The sequence below is a fragment of the Elgaria multicarinata genome, chromosome 9, assembly GCF_023053635.1.
Source record: "Elgaria multicarinata webbii isolate HBS135686 ecotype San Diego chromosome 9, rElgMul1.1.pri, whole genome shotgun sequence".
In the NCBI taxonomy this organism is placed as follows: Eukaryota; Metazoa; Chordata; class Lepidosauria; order Squamata; family Anguidae; genus Elgaria; species Elgaria multicarinata.
This window is the reverse complement of record NC_086179.1, coordinates 28,071,213-28,097,140: the sequence shown is the minus strand read 5'-3', so window position 1 is coordinate 28,097,140 and position 25,928 is coordinate 28,071,213. Positions and strand designations below refer to the sequence as shown.

General features: G+C 42.9%; 1 protein-coding gene across 1 annotated transcript in view; it reads left to right on the top strand.

The window, feature by feature from the left end:
- The first annotated feature begins 384 nt into the window (after positions 1-384).
- PAH (phenylalanine hydroxylase) overlaps positions 385-25,928 on the top strand; it is a 43,623-nt gene continuing 18,079 nt past the window's right edge. Inside the window, exons 1-5 of the mRNA XM_063133380.1 lie at positions 385-523; positions 4,924-5,031; positions 12,870-13,053; positions 22,451-22,539; positions 24,821-24,888. Of these exons, the coding sequence (XP_062989450.1) occupies positions 482-523; positions 4,924-5,031; positions 12,870-13,053; positions 22,451-22,539; positions 24,821-24,888 (491 nt within the window). The 5' untranslated portion in view covers positions 385-481. The remainder of the gene's footprint in view (positions 524-4,923; positions 5,032-12,869; positions 13,054-22,450; positions 22,540-24,820; positions 24,889-25,928) is intronic.

The window sequence follows — 25,928 nt, the reverse complement described above, 5'->3', positions numbered from 1 at the left end:
ACATGCACCAGCCTGGAATTTAAGCATAGATGGAAATTCTACAAAGTGGAAGGTGACATCCTATTATTGTTTACTCACATGGGTGAGAAAAGACCAGAATTTTCAAAGCACTGAAATTAAAATGCTGCAGAGTGCAAGCTACAAGGGAAGAAAATTAATTCCTGCTGCCCATCCAAACAGAAACCACATGTTGAAGCTAAGAGCTGCTCCCGTTTTGTGGCTTTCGTTGCATATGGGGAAGCAATTTCTGCCTCTTGAGCCTGAAGGGGGTGGTGTAACGGGGTGTGTCAAGAAAGCCCCACCTCCACCCAAACTCTGCCAAAGAAGAGGAGAGATCAAAGAAAGGGGCTGAGCCTATAGTTGTAAACTAAACTTTAAATATCTGTGCACATTGTACGCAAAAGTTCCTGCAAACACGGTAAGGTCACCAACCTCTCCTTCCTGTAAGAAAAGTCCGGATCATTATTGCTTTGGGAGGAAAATGGATAAAGGGGTTAGGAACATGAATGGAAACACTCTCCAGGTAAGTCCATTATACTAAGAGAACTTTCCTATTGGACAGCATATAAACATTGCAAATGAATAAATTGTAAGGCATGCAAAGAAGCATTTTACTACAGTAATGAGTTCTAGAATTGCCAACTTTTCAGCCAGCTCCTGCACCTGTGCTTTTAATGGTGGCTTCATCCATAGCAATTTTGTATGTGATAGCTGTTTTCTCCATCCTGTGAAAAGGTTTACCTCTAATTCCTGCATGTTAAGTTGCTGTTAAATGTACAGTTACGGGAGTTGATTGAAATGTTGCCAACTCATCACAGTTCTAATAACTTTATTAAGATCATAATCTTTGTAAACTGCCCAGAGAGCTTCAGGTATGAGGCAGAATAGAATTGTTGTTGCTGCTGCTGCTGCTGTTGATAACAACAACAACAACAACAACAACAACAACTGGGCCTACCCAAATACATCCACACCAACATCCATAAAGCAGTCATAATTAAAACATGCTCAATTGTCAGGAAATTCCTGAATCTGTTAAAGACAGCATGACTTGGCAATGCCCATCATGTCCGTCTAGAAAAACCTCCATAAGTGAGAAAGAGATGATAATAATAATATCACTCTGGAAGAAGGTGTATTACACATGAAAAAAGTGCTATGCCCATTAACTCTGCTCACCTTCCTCCAGATATTATTATTATTATTATTATTATTATTATTATTATTATTATTATTGGTTTGAATTGGTAGAGCAGATATACAAATTAGGACCACCGCAGTGAAATGCAGGTGTTATACTGGTGCTTTGGGCAACAGCCATGTCATGTTTGGATGTCATGCACAAGTGTACATGTATACATGAAACCTTCCTCAAGGAATGCTTATACACTAGTTTTTAAGGATGCATGTTCACTTGTGTGTGCCATCCACATGTTGCATATTTGCTGTGGGGAAATGCAGGTGCAATACCAATGTTTTCTGCTGCACTCTTAATGCATGGAACTCACCTTCGTCCATACCATACATCCATTCCTGTGATGCTGATGAAGTCTTTATTATGTGACTAAGGGTGGAGAAATTGGGGAAAACATTGCATGGAACTATCATTTATTTTCCCATCTAAGCGTCAGATTTTGCACAGTATCCCACCGATATAAACTAGGGTTGACAAATGCACTTGCCAGGTCATTAGTGAAGATGGTACCTTTTAATCTGGCACGTGTCTGTCCCCAGTGCAGGCTTAAAGACAGATAAGGAAGGGCTTCTCTTTTCTTAATGCCAGTTGGATGTATCTAAAAGCAGTGGGACTTCTAAAGTCCAGTACATCTGCAGGAATGAGTCCCCACCCTTCTCCTGTGCCTGGAACATGGGAAGAAAGTGAACGTCAAGCAGAGAACCCTCCCCACTTGCTTCTTCATGCCCCAGGAGTTCCACATGACACTGGGCACAACGCCTCTCCTTCCCCCAATTGGGAGAGGCAGGATTGGGGTCAGCAGTGATTATGGATTTTGGCTGGCTACCAAAGCCAGTCCAAATTTGCAAAAACCCCAGATATAAATTTGCAATGTTGCAATGTTGATTTGTCCTTCAGCATTTCTATCCTCTCTTCTTCAAACAGTGGGTGGGTTCGCATGTCATGCTAAGCCACCTTGAGAATAAGCCACCGTGGGTTGGTTATTCATTCAATAACCCAACAGACACTCTGGCACTGTTGCTTTCCATGGCTTGTTTCTCCCCTGGCTCTGGCTTCTATCCCTGGCACCTCTGTGGCAGAACTCATTTCATCAATCCCTATGTCAGCACCCTTTTCTGCCAGTGGTCCACTGGGGTTGCTGGCTCCCAAGAGAAACTCCACCCCTTCCATCAGATTGTCAAATGTAATGAATTTTCTGAGCCCTTATGAACATGGCAATATCTTCACAACCTTTTCATTTTTTCAAGGTCTCATGCTCTTGCAAGACCCTGAAAAAGTGCAAGAGTGCAAGATCACTTCTCCACTGTTTAGAAAATCATACTGACAACCCCTCTTGTCAATGTTCTTGTCAATTTCATCCTCCATTTCATCACTTCCCTTGCTAGTGAACACCTTTTTTTTCAAAGGATGCTCACATCCCACTGGAGTAAGAACACCTGCCCCTCAAGCTCCTTCTGACCTGCAGCCACCAGCTGTTTTTTACTCCCCTCCCCCACCACACACACACACACACTTCATGCTTGTCACTTTCCTCCACTGGTCTCCATTGCTGTCACATATACTTATGGGTTGCAGAGCAGTGAGCCAAATCACTAAATGTACACAGATGTCATGGCAAAGCAGTAAAATGGAGGCAGAAATTGTGTAGATCTCACAGAAGAGCAGTAAAACAGAGGGGGGAATTGCACAAATTCCAAGGCAGAGCAGTAAAACTGAGGGGAAATTATGCAAATATCCAAGAAGTGGTCATTCACTCCTGTGTGCCTGCACAGAACTGAAAAAAATGCAAATGCATTTAGGATGCTCTCTGGTGTCCTTTCTTCTCAATTTTAGGAGCACAGGGTACTAAGGGAGGATGGAGGCAGCACTAGCAAGATCATGAGGAGTGGTGGGTTGTCGTTGTTGTTGTTTGCCTCTCTAATCATTTCCAGCAACCCACAATGAAGTCACACTTCTGGGTTTGGATATCATGAGAAGCCACCATGGTTATGAATAACTCAAGCCATGGGTTCTCAGGGTAGGTTGCTTCAAGAAAAATTAGCCACCCTGCAGGAACCACACCAGGGTCACACAAACAACAACCCATCATGGCTAATCAGACATGGTGGGTTGTCATATCATGCGAACCTGGTCATTGCCAACGTTTGTTTCAGCTTCTGTGTGTTTCTGTCTTGTTTAGCCACAACCTGTTTTGTAGAGCAGCAGCATTTTCCTGTAGACTAAACTGATGTGTTGAAGTTAAAAGACTCCAGACTCCACAGCGGTATGAGTAATAGAGTCGTGGCTTTCATTGGGGGGAAATGAAATATATATATATATATATATATATATATATATATATATATATATATATATATTCAACTCCACATGCAGCTGAGATGGATTTCCAAGCAAACTTGTTCAAGCTTTCTTCCTCAGAAAATTGTACAAGCTCCCACCAGTCTTTGGGTGTTTCCGATGCCTTTGCCATTTATTCTCTTGCAAGACCATTTGTGGTGAATGGCTTTTATTAACTTCTTATGCCAAGACATTTCTCAATCCTCAACCTAAAATCTCTTGACCATGCAACAGACTTGCTAGACTGTTGAGTCTGTTTTGAGTTTGTCCCATTTTTCTTGTAACAAACATTTATGGGGAAAGAGTTTTAGCAAAGGTTTAGCATGGCTTTTGCTTAAATCCTCCTCACAATTTGGATTGTTATGGTCCAAAAGAATGGTTGAACTCTACAAATACCAGAACATAACTGGTACTTGCTAGAAACAATGTTGTCCATTGATTAAGAGTCTCTTTTTGTCTCTGTACTCAACACATACTATTCCATTCATTGTTGGACACAGAACAATCAGTAGTCAAGAATGTTGACTGTTTTTAATAGAATCAAAGGGATATCAGGTTTACTGTGTGTGTGAGTGTGTGCATGCGGGGGTGGGTGTATAGTAGGGTGATAGTCATCATTGCTGTATGTGCCACATTTTACAGATAGACTAACTCCATCAACAGCTTTATAACAAACTTCTCCCCTCCCCTCCCCCTCCCCCACAAATCTTTGCAGCTCAATTTTTGTGAAAGTTTGTTGTAGAGGTGGGAAAAGCTTTCAAGAACTCTGGTTTCTTTTAACAGTTTTGACACCTGTAGAAAGATCCATCATGATCAGCTTGTAGGAGAACTGGGTTATTGCAGCATGCTTTGTGAATCTGGGAAGGTTGGCTTCTATGAAATACTTGTTATATTAGCTGGTAACAACAATATCCTTGTCTGGGAAATCTATATCAGAAAAAATAAATGGTCTTGTATACAACTTCACCTAATGTGCAAATTTGTTTTGCGAGCGATTTTCCTGATTTTATACATTTTTGTGTGCACTTCACCCTATTATGCAGATTGTTGTATCCTCTAAAAAAAAATGAGGATGCCATTGTAAAATTTGGAGAAATGTGGATTTTGAAGGATCACTGAGTTTTGGTTCACATATTGGTTTGAAAGTACACAATTAGGTAAATATCTATTAAAATGCAAACCAAACCGCCACCACCCCATTCCAAAGCCAGATCTACTTCTATACTGAAATTTTAACCAACCCATATATACAAAAACTGTCATTGGCATATTTCTTTAGAAAAGGTTTCTATTAGTATAGGGCCTCTGGTACCCTATTTGAACTTTTGCTTTCAATGCTGTTGATTTCCAGGCATGGAAGATGCACAATTAACTGCATGTTTATTATACAGGAATCCAGATACATTGAAGAAAGCACTGCCCAGAATGATGCAATCTCCTTGATTTTTTCTCTCAAAGAAGAAGTTGGGGCTTTGGCTAAGGTCCTACGCATATTTGAGGTATTTGTTTTACTAAATTTACATAAAATCCTACAGAAATTTCAGAATTGGAGTCCAGCTGTCAAAAGGGTAATCCCTGACACATGAAGTTAGGGTGTTCACTATGTGCACATGGGCCATGTTCGGACAACTCGCTAAACCATGATGGTTAAGCATATTGAGCTAAACGTTATGGGTTAGCATGTCATGTGAACTATTTCTAACCGTGGTGGCTACATAATCACAGTTTAAACATGCTGACTAACCACTTGCTGCAAAAGGGTCAGCATCCTAACCATGGCTTAGCGTGTTGTCTGAACAAGACCATTAAAGTGTCTGGGAAAAGCTCTTCTGTTACGACATTATAACATTCTACCTTTCCCCATTCCTGGCCCATATCATTGGCTGCTAATGGTGAAGGAGGTGGGGAATGTGGAATGTCACAAGGTCTACTAGAAATGGCAGAGGCTGGAATTAGATGTGCTGTTTTCAGATCTAGATCACCAGATCCAGCTTGGAGTATGGTTCCAAACATATTTCTTTGGAAAGAAAGAATCTGCTCCCCTCTGAGGCCTCATTCCATGTACACTGGATCATGTACAAAACTCCACTAAGCAGAAGAGTCTGGTGGCTTCTATGTCAGTGGAACAGTGAATCCACTCTGGGTTTCAGTCAGAACCTTTAGAGTTCTGACTGAAAGCCAGAACAGATTCACTGCCCCACTGACATCAGAGACACCAGCCTCCACTGCCACTAAGCATCATTGATACTGTGTGTTAGGGGTGTGCACGGACCCCCCCGCTCCGCTTCTCTTCCAGATCCGCGATTTGAGGATCGGGCCGCTTTGCTCTGCCCCCACTCCGCCTATGTCCGCTCCGCTGCGGAGCTCCAGATCCGGATCGGAGCTCCATTTCCCCCCCCCATAGGCTTGCATTAAGCTAAAAAAGTATACAACTTTTTTTCTGTTAAAGTTAGAAACCTCATGTTTGGCACCATGACACCTCATGGAGGTATACACACGCACGCCAGGTCTCAAGGCAATCCCATCATCCCCTGATTTTTGTGGAATTTATGAAAATCATGCACCCCATTCACACCCCTTTCCATAGCTCCGTCAATTTGCATGTTAGAAACCTCAAACTCACCACCATGACAGCTTATCCAGGGATACACATGCATGCCAAGGCTCAAGGCAGTCCCATCATCCCCTGATTTTTGTGCAATTTATGAAAATCGGACACCGCATTTGCAGACATGGGCTGTTCTCCGACGGTTTGACAGTTAAAAAAAATTGAAGTGGGCACCCTCCCAGATGCCACCCTAATACTAATTATAATATTATGTATAAGAATATAATACTAATACTAATAATAATATGTATAAGAATATTACTAATACTGTATGTAGGGAAATGGGACAAGAAGTGTGTATGCTTTGTCCAAACAGGATTTGAAATGCTCAATCTGTGGCTGTTGCACTTCACAAACAGTGCACACAGCACACTCACACAATAACACAGTCACACACACAGTCCAAGTAACAGAGAGAAGAAATAGAGAATATATATTTGGTATTTTTTTGTATTTAGAAGAAAGAAGGAAGATGAAACACAGTCAGGCTTTAAGAGAGGGAAGGGGGGGAACCAAACAAACAAACAAACACTCCAAAATTTAAAAATAAAGTTTATATTAAATCAAAGTAAGGGAAAAACACAGAGCAAACTAAGCAAAAAGTCAGAAAGAAGCAAACAAACACACACACACGCCAAGCTAAATCTAATCTATCTCCAAACACAGCAGCAGCACCTAACTAACTCCTCTCCCCACGAACGCAAAACCCACAAGATGCTGAGAGCTCAAAGCTCTGAGGGTGCCTCTGCCTTAGTCCCCCCCTCCAACGCTGGGATTGGAGGATGCTTCATGAGGTGATCAATTCTCATCAGGATTGGGAGTTGAATGTGCCTGTCATCACTTCAAAAAAAACAAAAAACCTGCCGGTTTACCCGCTGTCCCTGTTTGTTTACCCGACTTTTCCAAAAATTCTAGTAAGCGAACCGCAGCACACAGAGAGCTGAGAGTAGGCTCAAAATGACCCCCATTCATGACTCTCTAAGCACAATAAGTTTCAGAAAGATAGCTTAAAAAACAACATAATTATCCCCTTTTCTTTTCCACAATGCAATCCTATGGGCGAAATTTTTCAAAATGGCGATCGGATCGCTCCGCGTAAAGAGAAGCGCTCCGCCAATGGCCGCTTCTCTTCGCCTTGCTTCTACGGGTCCCCGGTCCACTTCTACTCCGCCTCTGGGCAAGGCGGAGCAGGCCAATTCGCTTCTGATTCGCCGCTTCTAATTGGAGCGGAGCACATCCCTACTGTGTGTGTGTTTAAGAGCCACGAAGATGACAATACAATTACCCATGCCCGTGCTTGTCTTGCTGGAGACAACATGTCTCATTTTGAAATCCCAGGCTCTGTGGTTTTATTTGTTTCCCTTAGAACATCAAATCTGTTCTTAAAAGCAACACAATGGGGAGGAAAAGTTGTTAACAAAACAAAATGTGTAATAAACTGTGCCCTACATATTTTGTATTGAGGGAATTAAATTAGCTAACAAATCAAATATGGGGGTGTTGGGCATAGGAAAAAGTTGTGTGTCCCAAGACATCTTCTGTTTATTAACCCAGGGAAAAATTAATGATTAGCCAGAGGAATGAGAATGGTAAAGTCCCTTTCCAGCCAAACAAATGTGTGTGTGGCTGGAAGAACCCCAGAATTGAATTTTCAATTGATGCATCAAACTTCAAACTAATTCTGTGCATTAAGCATCACAATAGGCTGTATTTGAGTATGGGAGTTGTAACTTAACCTTGTAAAATACCTCTCTTGGAGTTCTCAGATGTCATTTTGATGGTCATCTACAATGCTTATTCACTATGGCAGAGAGAGTGGGGGCGGGGCTGGCACCACCTACGTTTGGCTGTGCCCACCATGGGCTTTGGTCCTGACCACATGTCATGCAGCCTCCGATAGCTTATGCCATGAGGAATGCAACCCTCGACACCAAAGAGAGTTTTCCCGCCACCCCCTCTTTTTATATGGCCTTGTAGGGCTCTTGACAAAGATTCAAAGAGGGCTTTTGACAAAGATTCCTCTGGTCCCCAAACCTCTTAAGTAAACTTCAAAGCACTCATTATCTCTTCAGTAATTTGGATGTGCTTCACCCAAGCAATGTTTGCTTTAGTCAGTGAAAGCATTTTAGTAGGTGGGAACATCTGGTAATTTCCAGACGGGCGTTGGGTGTTTGAGATTGATGCAAGGGGCATAATCATTTGCTGTTGGATGTCTGTTTGGACCAGTTAAAAATTAACCCTCCACTTATTTGATGTAGGGAACGCATATATCAGTGGAGGCTGGTGGCTCCGATTTTGGTGTGGATGTGAATCCACTCTGGGTTTCAGTCAAAACTAGCGAGAACTCTAAAGGAGCTATACAAGGCGCTGAACCTATTTGGGGGATAGGGTTCAGTATCTTGGATAGCTACTTTCCACATACACACAGGCATACGTTCACATTTTAAATGGTGATGTGGCATTTTAATCAGGGATATATATTTGGAGGGAGGCCATAGTGCTAAGGGCTCAACTACAGTTTTCAGAAGGGTATTTAAATTCAAGATGAGGTAAATGTTTTATTTTTTACACAGTGAAACTTCCTTCTGGACTTGCTCCAACCTTATAAAATCAGTCATGATAGTTTGATAGAAAAAGTGATTGAACTGTTGTGTCTCTGAGGGAAGGCCCATTTCTCAAAACTGTCAACCATGCCGCCACAGACAAGGGCCTACAGAACACATGTGCAGAACTGCAGGCCTGAGGCAAAATCCAGTGCTTCCAGGGTCCTCCGTGGTCTCCCAAATAGCCCACAATCGCTATGGAAATGTCATTAAGAATGTGGAGATGTAGATGCTCTGGTCGGTCCAATCGGTATTGCACTCAGTCGCTACTCCCTGAAAAAGCTATGAACTAGTATATCCAGATGTGGAAGAAGCCCTTTTAATAGCAAAGGCAATGCAAATAAGCTAACAGCCTCTTACATTTCAATAGCTGGAAATTCCTTATGAGAGAAACTAGGCAGCTGTAGACTCAAGAAACACAAACGTCCCACACGCCAAAGTATCTCAGAACCTGCAACAGTATTTGGTGTTAATGAAATGTGGTGAAAAAAATGTGCTTTGTTCGTTGACAAGTTATTGTACAAAAAAATGGAAGGAACAAATCCCAGCTCCAAGCTTGGAACTGTTAAACTAAGATTAATTTTATTTATTTATTTATTTATTTCACTTCTATGCCGTCCCCATAGCCAGAGCTCTCTGGGCGGTTTACAGAAATTCTAAAATTAAGAATGCAAGCCTATCATGTGTCTACTCAGAAGTAACTGCCATTGAGTTCAATGGGGCTTATGCCCAGGTAAGTAGGTGTAGGATCACAGCTTTAATGTTTTAAAATAGTATAGAATAGATCGAACTGAAGTCCCAGGGCAGCGGAAGCTGCCTTGAAGAGAGTCAGGCCATTAGTCTATCTAGCTGAGTCTTCAGAGAAAGGATTTTCTCAGCCCTATGCTGAAGGCATAGGAGAACAAACCTGGGGTCTTCTGCATGCAGAGAAACTGCTCTGCCCCTGAGCCACAGCACAGCCCCAAGCATTCAGAAGCTGTTTGTGTTGGTGTAAATCTGGGAGTTAGAGAATCACACACAGCCCTGTGTGGCTGCTAAGTTATATGTAGTACTTGTTCTAAGGTGGCCACTGATGCATTGCCAAAAATAGAGTAAATACACCACAAAAAAAGAGGGTTGCATAAAATCCGCATGTGCTTATTTTTATGTATAGATACACGTTTAGAAATAATTACTATAATTTGAATCAAAATTCAGTGCTCCTCACCATAAGGGAGAAAACTTTGAACAAGTGACCTGTGCGGGCACCCGACTGGGTCCAGGAATCCAACAGACTCCCCAGTGTCCACCACCACTCCCGGTACCCAGTCGGCTGCCTGTGGCATATTCATGAGCCTGCACTTGGGATGCCCACGTGGCCCTATGAGCACCCAGCAGCCATACGCCTTCATCCAGAGCCTCCATTGTGCACAGAATGGAGGCTTCAGAAATTATGTACTTTCCCTGTTGTGTAAAGGCTCCATTTACACAAGAGTGAAGGCGCGAACAGACCAGCGGCAGGTGGATGAGGCCGTGGTCTGCTGTCTGAGCAATGGAGTCACCTTGCTTAATGAGAGGGCTGGCCCTGCACCCTAACATGTACAAATGTAACTTACAATTGATTGTGTTGTTTCGTGTTTGTTTTGCTCTTGTGCTGTAACACAACTCTCTGATGCAAGTCTCTGTTATTCTCAATGTACAGTTCACATTTTACTGGTCTGTTGAACTGAGGGTGTGTTTACATTTCTTATTTGCATATATGTAAGTTCATTTGAAAGTTGCCAACACTGGAAAGAGAATAAACAAAAGCTAGGCAGACAGCAAATCTACTGGGGATAGTAAATGAGAAATTAGAGAGCTGTTGTTTCCTTGAGATTCTGCCTGGCTTTAACAACACTGTATTGATTGTATCAATTGAGAGATATTTTAATTTCTATTTGCAATTAGTTGCAATTTTAGCATTAAACACTAGGTGGAGGATGAGTACTGAAATGTAATTAGGATTTGGAAACTCCTTGATTTCATGCTATAAGTATTTTTGATTGATGCGCTTCATAGTAATAAAGAGATCACTTGGATACATTCTAACAACCCATATAAGCTGGAGATATAATGCAATTTTAGCTTAGAAGAAACCAATAAAGGAAAGAAGCCCCAAATAAATTTTACAGTGCAATCCTATGTGTGTCTACTTGGAATAAAATCCTGCTGTATTCACTAGGACTTACTTTGGCTATTTATATCTTTCCCAAAAGAGGAAATGCACCATCAAAAAAGAGGACCAAACAGGGCATAAAAGGAGAGGGCCAGGATCTCTTCTCGATCCTCCCAGAGTGCAGGACACGGAATAACGGGCTCAAGTTAAAGGAAGCCAGATTCCGGCTGGACATCAGGAAAAACTTCCTGACTGTTAGAGCAGTGCGACAATGGAATCAGCTACCTAGGGAGGTTGTGGGCTCTCCCGCACTAGAGGCATTCAAGAGGCAGCTGGACAACCATCTGTCAGGGATGCTTTAGGGTGGATTCCTGCATTGAGCAGGGGGTTGGACTCGATGGCCTTGTAGGCCCCTTCCAACTCTGCTATTCTATGATTCTATGATTCTATGATTTTCATAAAATTTCCATATACAAATTTCTGTGACTGGCCATGTCCACCATGGCAGCCATTTTATGAATGGGCAAGCCCTCCCTGTGTCAGCCATTTTGTGAGAGTACTGATTACACTCTCATAATCCAAAATCTTACCAGAAAGGTTGTGGACCCTCTGCTCTGTGTTCACAGCCATGGCAGCCATCTGATCCTTCCTGGGGTGCCCAAGCCATTGCTTCCCCACTGCTGTGCTCAGAAATGGGTCATGGAAAATTTCATACCCTCTCTTTACTGTGGCACCATTGGTGGAGGGTCTTGTTCTTTGCATCCAATCTAATCTTAATAGAAATAGAAGATTGATATAGAGATCGTAACTGGGCCGTACAAATTTCTGTGCAGTTCAACTGACCGACCAAAGGAGCATTTGAGATGGCTCTTGCAGTGAAGACAAATAAATCTCCTATATAAATTGGATGCCTCAACCCCAGTGGTGATGCCATGGAGGGCCCTTCCCTAAGAGCAGACTGTGACTTGCTGTCTCTGGTCTCCATCATAATAAATCTCGCTTGGAGTAATTTTTAACTTCTCCTAACTCTGGAGTCCTCCAGTGATATTTGTGGACCTAATTAAATATCACATACAAAGCATTGTCTGTGTGCGATGCAGACCTTTAGTGAACTAAAACAACTTGACCTTGGGGATCAGCCTAGTTAAATGCATTCTTTGCGAGGAGGCTGCCTCAATTAGGAGAACATCTTTCCTGAACCACAGGATTTGAATGCACTTCTGACCTTTTCAACTTACTGTGTTGGTATCTGGCCAAACAATTTAAGTTCATCCATAGTGCCCATGGTGAAGAACGTAGGAAAGTGCACATCCAGCAATGTCCATTGCTTATTGGCAGGGGGTCATCTCAGCTTTCTCTGTGTGTGATGGGTAGATTCTCAGTAACCTGCTCTTGAATATATTTGAGGTTCAGTGGCAAACCCCCCCCAAAAAAAACAGCATTTGTGGTGGCTCTTCTTAGAGGTAGGTGCTTTTCATCGTGACAGTGGAACACGTGCCTTTGGCATGCCACAAACAGTTGTAGGTAAGGAATGACAAGCACAAAATAAATGCCTCATGTAGAAAAGCACTGAGGTAAGATGAAGCCATCATGACCAGAAGTCATTGATCTCTAATGGAGGTGCAGGATGGAAGGAAAGGTGTGGTATCCAAGATGGCCACTGTATTGTCTCCACTGCCTTGCATATATGTCAGTTCTGCCCTTTGTAAAATGACACATGCTGGGCTACAGACTCTTTTAAATCCATCAACAATTTCATTTAAATGACTCTCACATCCTTAAATATAAAGGTGTTTGTATAAACCACAAGAATATTGATTTTCATAACCAAAGGTTCTTTTACTCAATCTTTGAATACGGAATGTATGCCATCAGCCAACAGATTTTCAGCTTTCTAGTCCACCACAAAAATAAATAAATAAATAAATAAATAAATAAATAAATAAATAAATAAATAAAGTCATATTTGCCATGTTACTCTCTTTCTTCTAGGAAAAGGGGATAAACTTGATCCACATTGAGTCCAGACCTTCCCGGCTGAACAAAGATGAGTATGAATTTTTCATCAACCTGGAAAGCAAGAACATTCCTGCTCTGGAAGAAATCATCAGGACCTTGAGAGATGATATTGGAGCAAACGTTCATGAGCTTTCCCGTGAAAAAAGGAAAGATGCTGGTAAGATATATATTGTTCAGAATAACAATATTCCTACCAAACACCCATAGGGATTTTGTGTTATGGTTACTGTATAGGCGAAACCACCTGTGCCAGGCAAGGTTGTGCAAGGATTTCATTTGGTCTGCATTTTTAAGTGAACCTGCCCAATTTGCAGTTCCCAGACTAATACATGGAATGCAGTCATCCTTCTGTTTTCACAGCTCTCTGTCCCTTGTGATACAGTTCCCTGCTCCAAAAATTTACCAAAAAATAATAATGCTTGTTTTAGCTTAAAATGCACATGCCAATGTGTATTTAAGGGTAAAAATGTCCAAAAATGCTTAATTTAGGGTAAAATCCACACAGAAATGTGTAGTTGTGAAAAAATGTGTTCAAAACTAGGCAAGGTGAACTCCCATCACCACCTTCTCTATCTGCTGATGCCTTTTAGAATGGGGAGGGAAGAACTGTACATAAACCAGGAAATCACAAAATGATTGGTGATGGAGAAAGGAGGTGGGACAAGAGGAAGTGTGTGTAGCCCTCTGGAGAATCACATCCCAGTGCACCAGATTGGGATGCCCAGATGGATGGATTTGGGCCCCAGGCCTGAAGCTCCCCCACACTTGGCTTAGAGGATATTGGAGTAATTTTCTAACTTGGCCGCATTTGTGGCAACAATTCCCCCCATCACTGTACCAAACAGTTTGAATATCATGCCATATTCAGCAGAACATAACATAAGGCCAGACCACCCAGCTTCCTGTTCCAAAGAGGGGCCACTCAGAAACTTCTGAGAAGGCCCTCAATCAGAGCATGACTATATCATGACATTGCTTCATGTTCAGAATTCATCGCTTATGAATTCCTTATACATGAAATAGAACAAATATGCAAACTCCACACAAAGGTCGGGCAATTTTCTAGGGCGTGCTTATCTCTTACCAATGCGATATTGCAGGAGTACCAACTTTTCACACTCCGCACACGCTCGTCTCCATTTCAGAAACAGATGTACTTCCACCCACGTCTTATGAATACCTTCATGGCTCTTTGGAGAGCAGATGTGATCCTAATAGGATTTCAGTTGAGGTTGGCTTTAAATGCTTTAGGTCTGCGGGCTCTTCTTCCTTCCTGGGAGCAACATGAAAGGGTAAAAATATCTTCCTGAAATGAATCCCGATAATCTCCTTACCCTCTCTTTTGTGTCCTGTGCATGACATTGCAAGGGGGGAAAGGGAAAGATTTGGAGGAATCGGACCCCTCCTCCTTTCAGGAATGGGGACATGTCAGGCTAAACGTGATGGCTTGGCAGGAAATCACAGTCACCTACAATTGAATGTTTTAATTGCTTCTTCAGTTAGGGCGATGTCTCGATCCCCTTTCTTAGTTATAATTTCACACATGCGCACACACACCACCACCATCAGAGAGAGAGACAGAGAGAGTTTCACTTCACAGTCACTTTTGAGCATCTTATGTGTGTTGGTTTGGCCATAAGGCCATTGAGATCAGTGGCTCTTATTTTCTAGGGGATGTGTTTAAGGCAAAGCTATTGGGGTAGAGGTGGGGTTGATTTCCACAGCCATTTAGTATGATGTAAAGTTCCTACAAACAGAGCCAACCTTGAGTTGGGTGACAGATTCCAGAAGGGATAACATTTTCCTGTCTCCACTCTCTGTGTGTACCATTGAAAACAACAACACTGTCCAACCCAGGGCATCATTTTAGTGATTTACTTTGAGCCCACCGGAACACAAATTTTCTGCTCATTTTGTTATAGGCTACAAGTCTGATCCAAGATATGACATTTATTAAAAATTGCCTGTATGCTTTGGTCCTAGGAGGAATGGGGATAGAGGAGGATGGACATATGGCAACATGCCCATATAGGCCACAATGTCTTCATGACAAATTAACAGTGATGGATGAGATATGTTGCTACTGTCTCTAAAAAGTCACAAACATTGGACTAGATAGGCCTTTGGTATGATTCAACATGACTCTTCTTGTGTCACGAAAACACAGTGTACTTCTTTCACAAGGCTTCTTTGAAAAATGTGGGCAGCAAGTTGAGAATGAGACCTCCTGGAGCCCCAAATAAAAGAATTAAATATGAATCTGCTTCAACAGGGAAATAGAGACAATTTATTGCCATTTGGAGACAAGCTGGAGGCAGAGGGTCTGTAGAAGCCCTTGTTTGCGAGGACCCCAGGGCGGACGAGAGCAGTTGGCCATGTTTAAAAAGGCACCAACCTGCGCCTCGAAATGACAATAAATTTTCAAGTCCTGTCTCTGACTTGAGAGTTCTGCAGAACTTTAGAAGCACTTTGGTTTTGTTGCCTCCTTGTATAAATAGCTGATTAGCATCCTATTAAGCATCTGACCCCGTTTTAAATTGGTCACCACTTGGGTGTCCCTAGCAGGGCCATAAAATGCCACTATTCCTCCTGCTGACAAATCAATATTTATTACTGATCAGCCCGCATGTGCCCTGCAGAGTTTCACAGAGGGTCAGTGTTGCGACAGCTTGCTCTGGCCATTCATTAATAGCAGCAGGAAGAGACAGCATGTCTGGCTAACAGGGGCAGAAGGAAGCACGTCGGAGGGCCCAAGTATCTCAGTGTTTTAAGGCAAGGGGTAATTAGATTAGAAATATATGTGTGTGTGTATTTCTAAAGGATTGCCTGGAGTGCTGTTGATGTTTGCTCTCGATGGCAGTGCCGCTGGATCTGGGGCAAGGGGGCAATGCAGTCCACTTCAGCCTTTGTAAGAATTTCCTTGCTGTATCAAGCCAAGGTCCATCTAGTCCAGCACGCTGTTTTTGACAGCAGCCATCTGGATGAACCTGGAATTTCACAAGGAAGGCATGAAGGTGTAATGAGCCCCCCTCCTGATTTGTTCCTAATATCTAGTATTTACCAGCAACTACTCCCTCTAAACATGGAGGTCTCATTGTTTAGACTGAAATTCTGGGAATAAGTACTGTTGAAAGCAGTGGGGCATACATCTGAAGAGATATACTGTATATAGAATTGTACATGCATTCATTGTGTGTGCATGTTTGTATAAATGTGTGTGTGCGCGCACACATAATTACCAGCCTTCCCCAGCCTGATGCCCTCCAGATGTTTTGGGCTTCAAGTCCCATCAGCCCCAGCTAGCTTGGCCAGTCATAAGGAATGCTGGGAGCTATGGTCAAAACATCTGGAGGTCACCAGGTTGGGGAAGGCTGATATAATACACACACACACACACACACACACACACACACACACCCTCCAGCAATATATGTTCAGGGCAGCTAATGATAAATTAAAACAATAAAACAACATATCACAATAATAAAGCCAACAAACATAAGGGCACTAGAAATATGAAAACACTGCAGCAGCAGTAGATTAAAACCACATGCAGACAGCATTTTTAAAAGCCTGTGGATATAAAAAAGAAAAGAATGTAGCTAACAGCCACTGGTGCTATCATAGAATTGTTGTCTATGAATGAATTTTCCCAAACCTTAAAACACACACCAACCCCTATGCTAGTGTCTTGGGCAGGATCTACACTACTGCTTTATAACAGCATTGAAGTGCACTGAGAACTGTTGGGCCCCCTGACACATTCCATATACTGTTTTCAAATGTTTTCCTAGTGTTATTTCCTGTTTGGTGTAGATCTGGCTCTGGCCACCATCAAGTCTTGTGGTGATGAATTCTACAGTGAATGATGCATTCAGTGATCAAGGGAAGTGCCATCGCTCAAGTGGGAGAGAACATGCTCTGTGCATAGACGTTCCCAGCTGGGTTCAATCCAGTGTCCACCAGCACTTTTAAAAGATCATCAAATGTTAGAGTCAGAAGGGGCCATTTAGGCCATCGAGTCCCAGCCCCCCTGCTCTGTGCAGGAACCCAGTTTAAAGCATCCCTGAGAGATGGCTTGAATACCTCCAGTGATGGGAAGCCCACCATTCCTTAAGCAGTTGGTCCCATGGTCTGAATAGGGGTAATGATATCAAGGAGCAGAGCTGGGAAAGCCCCCCCCCCATCTGAAGAGCTGAAGAAAGCTACAGTGACTATGAACAGGCAATACTGAGTAGGGTAACCATATAGAAAGGAGGACGGGGCCCTGTATCTTTATCAGTTGTACAGAAAAGGGGATTTCAGCAGGTGTCATTCCTACTCATGCAGAACCTGATGAAATTCCCTCTTCATCACAACAGTTAAAGCTGCAAGAGCCCTGCTCTCTTTTGTATCTGGTCAAGAGGACAGGGCTCCTGCAGCTTTAACTGTTGAAATGAAGAGGGGATTTCACCAGGTGCTACAGGCATACAAATGACACCTGCCAAAATTCCCTTTTCTATGCAACTGTTAAAGATACAGGAGCCCTGCCCTCCTTTTCATACAGTCACCCTAATACTGGGGAAGATGGAGCAGTGTTCTGACTGAGTATAAGATTGCTTGATGTGTTCACAGAATAATCGGGACAAGTTTTTTATTGAAATTGCAGAATTTGACTCTCTCTTCCATTTCTGTCCATTACAAGTCAATTTCCATAGGGTTGGTTTCTTTTCTAACCAATTTCGCTATGGACTCATTCAATTGGTCCATTCGATCACATGCATTGGTAACGCAACAGCATGGAGAATGTTCTGTGTGAACTGAGATGTACCCACAGAGAAGAAGCAGCCAGAAGACTTGGCTGCAATTTTCCCAACTGCTGCCCACCACTACCTCTTTCTGCAATTGTGTATTCATATGCACAAATGTACTGGCCCTGTGGGTGTAATTTAGAATCTTCATGGACATCTAATTCTCTTCTCACTCCAGTCTTACAATAAGAAATCTAGTCATCTGAGAACAGAACGAGGGAGGATATGTAGAGCCAGTAAAGTCTGGTGGTACCAATGTCAGTGTGGTGGTGAATCCTCTCCAGTTCAGTCAGAACTAGTCACAACTCTAAAGTTCTGACTGAAAACTGGTGCAGATTCACTGCCCACTGACGTTGGAGGCACCAGCCTCTATTACGTAGAGCTCTACAGATTCCTCAAAATGGATGGACTTGGATTCAAGACATACAAAAAGAAGTATTTATTTATTATTATTTATTTATTACATTTATATCCTGCCTTTTTCCCTCTAAGGAACCCAAGGTGACATACATAATCCTCTTCCACTCCATTTTATCCTCACAACAACAACCCTGTGAGGTAGGTTGGGCTGAGAGTCTGTGACTGGCCCAAAGTCACCCAGTGGGTTTCCATGGCCAAGTGGAGACTAGAACCCGGATCTCCCGACTCCCAGTCCAACACCTTAATGTAGCTCATGGGGCTACCATATGTGGCAGAGACTTTTCTGTGGTGACACGCCAGCTATGGAACTCCTTTCCCCAACACTGTTGTCATTTAGGTGCCAACATAAGATGGATTTATTTGTACAGGCTTTGGGGGTATAGGCAAGTAGTTTTAGTGGTTTTAGTTTTATTGTATTTTATCATATTTGCAATTTTAGGGTTATAATTTTAACGGTGTTTATTGTTTTACATGGGTTGTTAACTGTCCTGGGCTCCTTGTGAGGAAGGGCGGGGTATAAATCAAATAATAAATAGTACTTCGCCACACAGTTCATAGTTAAACTATGGAAATTGCCAATTGTTGTATTGGCCACATGTTGAGAAGGCTTTAAAAGGGTTGGAGGTGACCAAATTCATGGAGGGGTTTAAACCTGTCAGTGGCAATTAGTACTTATGGGTTTGTGCTACCATTAAGATCAGAAGCAGCATGCCTCTGAATACTAGTTGCTGGAGGACATGACCAGAAGAATATTATTGCATTTATGTCCTGTTGCAGGAAACAGAATGCTGAACTTAGATAGGCCTTTGTTCTGAGTCAGCAGTGCTCTTTCTGTGTTCTTATTTAGAGGGTCATGCAGGGAACTTCTGCATACACAGCTGGATTTGGGAGGTCCCTTCTTCTGAATACAGTCTCACTCTGGGAATTTGGGGAGCAGCATTTGATGTAATGTGTGAAGAAATTAAGAACATAAGAAGAGCCATGCTGGATCAGACCAAGGGGTCATCTAGCCTCATATTCCTTTCCTGCAGTGGCCAACCAGCTGTTGACCAGGAACCCAGAAGCAAAATACAAATTAAAGGAGAAGGAGGGGAGCTCTGTTGTACACAGAAGTTGTTGCAAATACCCACATACTCCTTTTGGAACCCAGCTTCTGTCTGCAACTTTGAAGTGTTGCCCTTCACTAACATACAATATGAAGGGAGTACATATACTCATTTTTGAAAAAAAGATACCAGGCAATTGCATTGTTAGTCCTAAAAAGGACAGCTTGCATCCAAAGGAGTCCAGATGACTCCTTGCATTGGGTAAAGAAAGTATCCATCTTTGAATTTCACAGGGGATTCCTGTTTGAAGAAGAGTTTTGTGTTGTACATAAGACTCCTGTTCTAACATTAACCCCATGCAAAGACTCATGGTATGTGTGGAGGAGAGAGATTATGATCACAGCCCCTGCCCTATCTGCTCATCAAACCTCCATGTGCTTGTTAGAATGTATGCAAAGTAGCTTACCTATGTGGACAAAAATATCACACGAGTACCTTGGAAAAATATGCATACTGGTCACATGACTCATGCCTATGCAAGTAGGGGCCTATTATTTAGTGCCTTTATATATAGTAGAATCATAGAATAGAAGAGTTAGAAGGGGCCTACAAGGCCATCGAGTCTAACCCCTGCTCAATGCAGAAATCCGCCCTAAAGCATACCTGACAGATGATTGTCCAGCTGCCTCTAGTGTGGGAGAGCCCACAACCTCCCTAGGTAACTGGTTCCATTGTCATACGGCTCTTCCTGTAACTTGAGCCCATTATTCTGAGTCCTGCACTCTGGGATGATCGAGAAGAGATCCTGACCCTCCTCTGTGTGACAACCTTTCATGTATTTGAAGAGTGCTATCAAGTCTCCCCTCAATCTCCTCTTCTCCAGGCTAAACATGCCCAGTTGTTTCAGTCTCTCTTCATAGGGCTTTGTTTCGAGACCCCTGATCATCCTGGTTGCCCTTCTCTGAACATGCTCCAGCTTGTCTGCATCCTTCTTGAAGTGTGGTGCCCAGAACTGGATGCAATACCCAACCTTCTTCTATCATGGAATTCTAGATGGCAGATGTCGGCTTCTCAAAAGAAGGGCCATGGCTTGGGGCTAGAGCCACATGCTAGGTCCCAAGTTCAATCTTCAGCATCTCCAAGCAGAGCTGGAAAAAATTCTACCTGGAACCCTTGATAGCTGATCCCAGTCAGTATCAACAATACTGGGCTAAATGGACCAGAAGTCTGAACTCAGTGTAAGACAGTTTCCTCTGTAGGTGGTCTCCCATTCAGGGATTGACCAGCCCCAGGCCTGCTTAGCTTTAGCAAGGTCACTGCATCATATTGCCCTCATACCATTTCCAAGCTGGCACTTTTCAGATGGGTTGGACGGCAATTTCCATCATTCCCAGACCCATGCTGGCTGGCAATGATGGGAGTTGTAGTGTAACACATCTGGAGGGGGTCAGGTTGGAGAATGATGGCAGCCTAACACCTCTGGAGGGCATGCTGGTTGGGAATGATGGGAGTTGCACTACAACACATCTGGAGGGCATGCTGACTGGGAATGATGGGAGTTGCAGTCCAATACATCTGGAGGGCATGCTGACTGGGAATGATGGGAGTTGCAGTCCAACACATCTGGAGGGCATGCTGACTGGGAATGATGGGAGTTGCAGTCCAACACACATCTGGAGGGGGCCAGGTTGGAAAAGGTTGCCCTAGCACCTAAGTGTGCAAGCCACTTTGCAGACATCCCTCCTTCTGCCTGGCCCATGGGAAGGGGAGGGCTAGCAGTGCTACTAGGTCCCCCTCCTCCCTGCCCATATATACAGAAGGACATCTGTACACCGCTCTTATTAAATTTGCTTTTTTTCAATAGCGCATTCATTTCCCAGGGCTCGCTCAAAATGACGGCTATCATTTTGAAGGCCCTTCACTCGCACCAAAAGGGGGTGTGTTTTGATTTGTCATTATTTTCATTGAAATGAAGAAGGATGTCTTGCAAGAACCCAAATGTACTTTATTGGAAAAGCCAAACAAAAGGCTCAAAAGGCAACCCGTACTATGTTTGGGGGTGGGGAGGGTGCAAGGAGGAGGGAAAATCAAAGATTAACGGTGCAATCCTGTGCATGAAGTGGAGTTATCCCAAGTAAATGTGCTGAAGAATCAGTAGAATAGGTCATCAAAACAAAGGTGTGTGTGTGGGTGTGAGGAGCATATTCATGAAAACACTTCTCCTTAAATGGCTGTGTCTATTTCACAAAATTGTGATTGAACTGCTATTTCTCTCCAAGGTGGACACATCCCTAAAAGAAAGCAGCGCTGTAAATGCACAAATATGGCCAGGGCTGTAATATTTTGCTGCTGCCAGTGCTGCCCTCTAGTGATAAGATTCAGGATATTTTGTAGATAGGGGGGAATTCATATATTCAGTACAATTTTTTTGTGGGGGGGAGTTCTTTTGGTCATATGAGCTGTCACTCTTTTATGGACAGAGGCACTTAACAGTTATGTAAGAGGCAGCAATTCAACATACCAAGGCAAAATAATATATGCAAAGTGTTTTGAATGGTTACTGAAATGTCTCCTAAGTCAAAGCTATGTTCCATTGGGTTAGCTTAGCTCAACCTTCCCCAACCTGGTGCCCTCCAGCTATCTTGGACCTCAACTCCCGCTATTTGCAGCTAGCATGTCTGTATTTCTGGGAGTGATGGGCATTGTAGTCCAACATATCAGTCAGGTTGGGGGAGACTGGCTGAACTAAGGAATGCTGGAGATTGTAGGACTTTTTTTCTGTTTAAACACGCATAGGATTTACAGCAGAAACAAAAACAAACCTTGTGACTTCACACACATCTTCAGGTGGAATCCTATGCATGTTTAGGCAGAAAAAAGTCCTACAATCTCCAGCATTCCCCAGCATTCCCCAGCCAGCTATGCTGGCTGGGGAATGCTGAGAGTTTTAGGACTTTTTCCCTGTCCAAACATGCATAGGATTGTGCCCTAAGACTCCTTTTTGTTATTGATATAAAATGCTCAGTATTATTATTCGTGGAGGTAAACAACTTGCACGTGGCCCATTCAGTGGACTGTTCTGATCGCGCTGCTTCTCCTGCACACAGCAGGAGATAGCAGCAACTTCCATTTAAAAATATATATCGGACTTTCTGAGTGGTTTTTTTGGTTTTGTTTTTTGTGGTGCAAGGAAGGCCAGAAGGGGCAGGAGGTGTGCAGGAGGCAGACGCCATGCTCTTTACTTTCTATGAAGTAACAAGAAACTAAACTTAGTTCATGTTTCTTTTGTGGCCTGCAGTACCATGGTTTCCAAGAACTATTCAAGATCTGGACAGATTTGCCAACCAGATTCTCAGCTATGGAGCAGAACTGGATGCTGATCACCCTGTAAGAAGAAGAAAAATTTAATCTCCCTCCTTCTTTCTCTCTCTCTCTTTCTCTTAACTCCACTTGTCTGCTTCCAAATGTTTAAATTAATGTTTGTGGTGTCACATATGCAGAGAAAAACTTGAAAATCCCTTGGACATCTAAGTTCAGAGTCATTAAGGAGATGGATCTAGACTCTGTATAATTTTCTAGTGGCTGACTAGACCACTGATTTAAGAAAAGGAGCCAATTACATCATTGGGAAATACAATAGTCTATCTCCACTAAGAAACAACTTTTTCTGATCTCAGATACACATAAATAAGCCTAGTATTGGACAAAAGGCAGGATGTAAATAAAAAATAAATAGCGAGAATTTGCTCTGCCTTGGTCTTCCTGAAAACATATAATCAGGCAGCCAAGATGCTCTCACTCAGACCATTCCCTTGCAAGGGACTCTGCATATGCTCTGAAACCCAAAATGCTACTCTAGTAAGCAACATATTACTAGATAAGTTAGATTGGCTTTATTGATTTTTATTTGAAATGCTGTATTATGTGATTGGGCCTATTCCTCCCTTCCTTTTTAATCCAATTTCCCAAATAAATTCTTTTTATATATACCATGACCTGTGGCTACACTGTTTTAAAACTAAGTAAAATCTACCCCAACTAAGAGATGGCATGGTCGCTAAGCTACCCTTGTGTTCCTCAGATATTTTGATAAATTCTGTATCTCTGGGCTTTGGGCAAGAAAAGCCAAAGTACCTTCTTTTATTTTTATTTTTTATTACTAGAGCTGGTCTGAAGGATGACTCCTTGATAATAGAATCTCCTTATATAGCTGGACAGCCTAGAGTATTTAGGCAAATATGAGTTTGTGGTGTCAGCCTAACAGTAATTCACTTGGAGGGGGGAACGCTTACTAAAAAGTGGTCCACCAGAAGCAAATGCCACCATCCCCTTCCATATCCATCAGTGGAGGCTGGTGGCTCCAATGTCAGTGGAGCAGTGAATCCACTCCAGGTTTCAGTCAGAACCATTCATAACTCTAAAGGAGCTCCTTTAGGATGCCACTGATTGGCAAGTAAAGTTTTTGTATGAATAAGCCCATCATCCTGTAACAGTCACAGGACAAGAAAACAATAGTACTTTATTTTAATGTCCGGAGATGCCATGTAGCCAGAAATTACTGCTATTAATTTAACTGAGCCTGAGTACTTGTAAGTAAATTACATGCAATGCAGCAAAATAAAATAAAATAAAGGCTGCTATTACACTAATTGAGGCAGAGTGATTAGCTTTTCACCAATTCACTAGTTTAATCTAAAATGAACTATGTATCCTGTGCAATTATTTGGTACACAATATTTGGCAGAGTCCTGGAAGAAAGCAGGATAAATGGAGACCCAATTGCTCTGAAAAACGAGCAAATCAAAGAGTCCCCTCAAAGCTTCTATCAGGATAAAAGAGCACAGTTGTTGAAAGCCAGACAAAACCATCAACAACACAAAACAAAACTTCAATACACTGAAATGAAAGATGCATGTACGCCAGATCCAACGGCTAGTCTTAATTAGATAATGGCCCTTTCCTTCTTCTGTGGGGAGCCAAAGTACAATTTGCCATAGCTTGTAATAAAATGTAGGATGTGAAGAAAGAAGTTCATTTGGAAACACCTCTCTGTTTTTGATAACTACAGCAGTGAAGGACTTTGTCTTGGGGACCAAAGCAGACCCCATTCATCTGTCTAATTGGGCAACTGAAACTTACCCAGTGCCTCTATTTGGCTTGGGTCTGCTAAGCTTGGATTGCCCAAGCTTCATATTAGACAAGTTGTCTGCCCATAGTTAAGTGACACTGTCGGGTCACTTAACTCTACCAGATACAGAAGAGGGCAGGGCTCCTGCAGCTTTAACTGCTGGGATGAACAGGGAATTCCACACCATTTGTTACATTCCCCATATATACAAATGACACCTGCTGAAATTCACTTTTCTCTACAACTGTTGAGGATGCAGAAACCCTGTCTTCCTTTTCATATGGTCACCCTAGAAGGCCTACATCCACCCAGAGAGCTTCGACTATTGGGTGGTATAGAAATGAAATGAAATAAATAACTACAACTCCCAGCATGCCCCAGCCAGCCATGCTAGCTAAGGAATGCTGGGAGTGGAAGGTCTTTTCTCACACATAGGATTGCCCCCTAAGTCAATTTGAAAGACTGCATTTTTCTTAAAACTGTATTTGTGTTTTGAAGCGCTTGCAGAGTAAAGTGGTGCTTTTCCTGACATTTCTCCAGGGTTTCAAAGATCCCGTTTACCGGGCCAGAAGAAAGGAATTTGCAGATATAGCATATAACTACAGACAGTAAGTATGCATAAGACAGTGTGGAATATAATGCATTCTAAAGAACTACTTTCTCCATCATGAAATTGGATGTGTATGTGTGAGGGGATGATGCAGATATTTGTCTAGGTGACATCAGGAAGCCAGCTGCGTCTACTTAACCAGTCATGTCAATGGGTCTCTACCTCAGCCATGTAGCAATCCCTAAGCAAGACCTGGGCAGGATCTACACTACTGCTTTATAATGGTTTGTAACAGTAGTGACAACTGTTTAGGTCCAGGGTACACTACATTTACAGTTTTCAAAACATTTTCAAAGTGTTATATCCTGCTTGGTGTAGATCTGGCCCTGGGCATGTAGAGGAGAAATCCCTTCTAGCATAAATAGCCATGGTTGATGAGTATGTTAGGTAGTTCTTAAGCCACTCCTAGTTATTTTTCTGTTACGTCTCCTGGGACCAGTAAAGAAGTTATATTGGGGCTGGGGTGGGCAGGCACCTGACATGGACCACAAGACAAGTTACAAGGCTGACACAAGATATGGACCTGGAGGAAGGGTAGAAGATGGAGAGGAACACCAAACATGGTTTGGTACTACATGGATGCTCCCTCCCTCCCCACAACCCTTTTCATTTTTAAGGCTTCTCATCTCACTTCCAGTTGAATAGCAAAGCATAGTTTGCCATTGATTTGGTGACTATGTATGTGGAGGCAGGGCCAGCCCTCCCTAAAGCAGGGTGATGACCCCGCCTCAGGCAGTGGATCAGGAAGGGCTGTAGATGCCCCCCACCAGGAGTCCCAATGCCACTGCAACTGCCCTGTGCCTCTCAAACAAGGCATAGGGCGGTAGGGCAGATGCTCTGGAGAGTCCTGTTGGCCAGTCTTCTGCTGTGGCAAATGCTGCAACCAGAAAGCAGCTGTTGCCACCCTCCGGAGCAGCTGCCGCCACTGCCGTCACCCACCCTGTGTCTCATTCTGAGTAAGGCATAGGCGGGTGGCCACTCTGCACAGCCAGGCCAGCTGCTCCCCTGTTGCCGGGAAGGCCACAGCAAGAAAGTGCC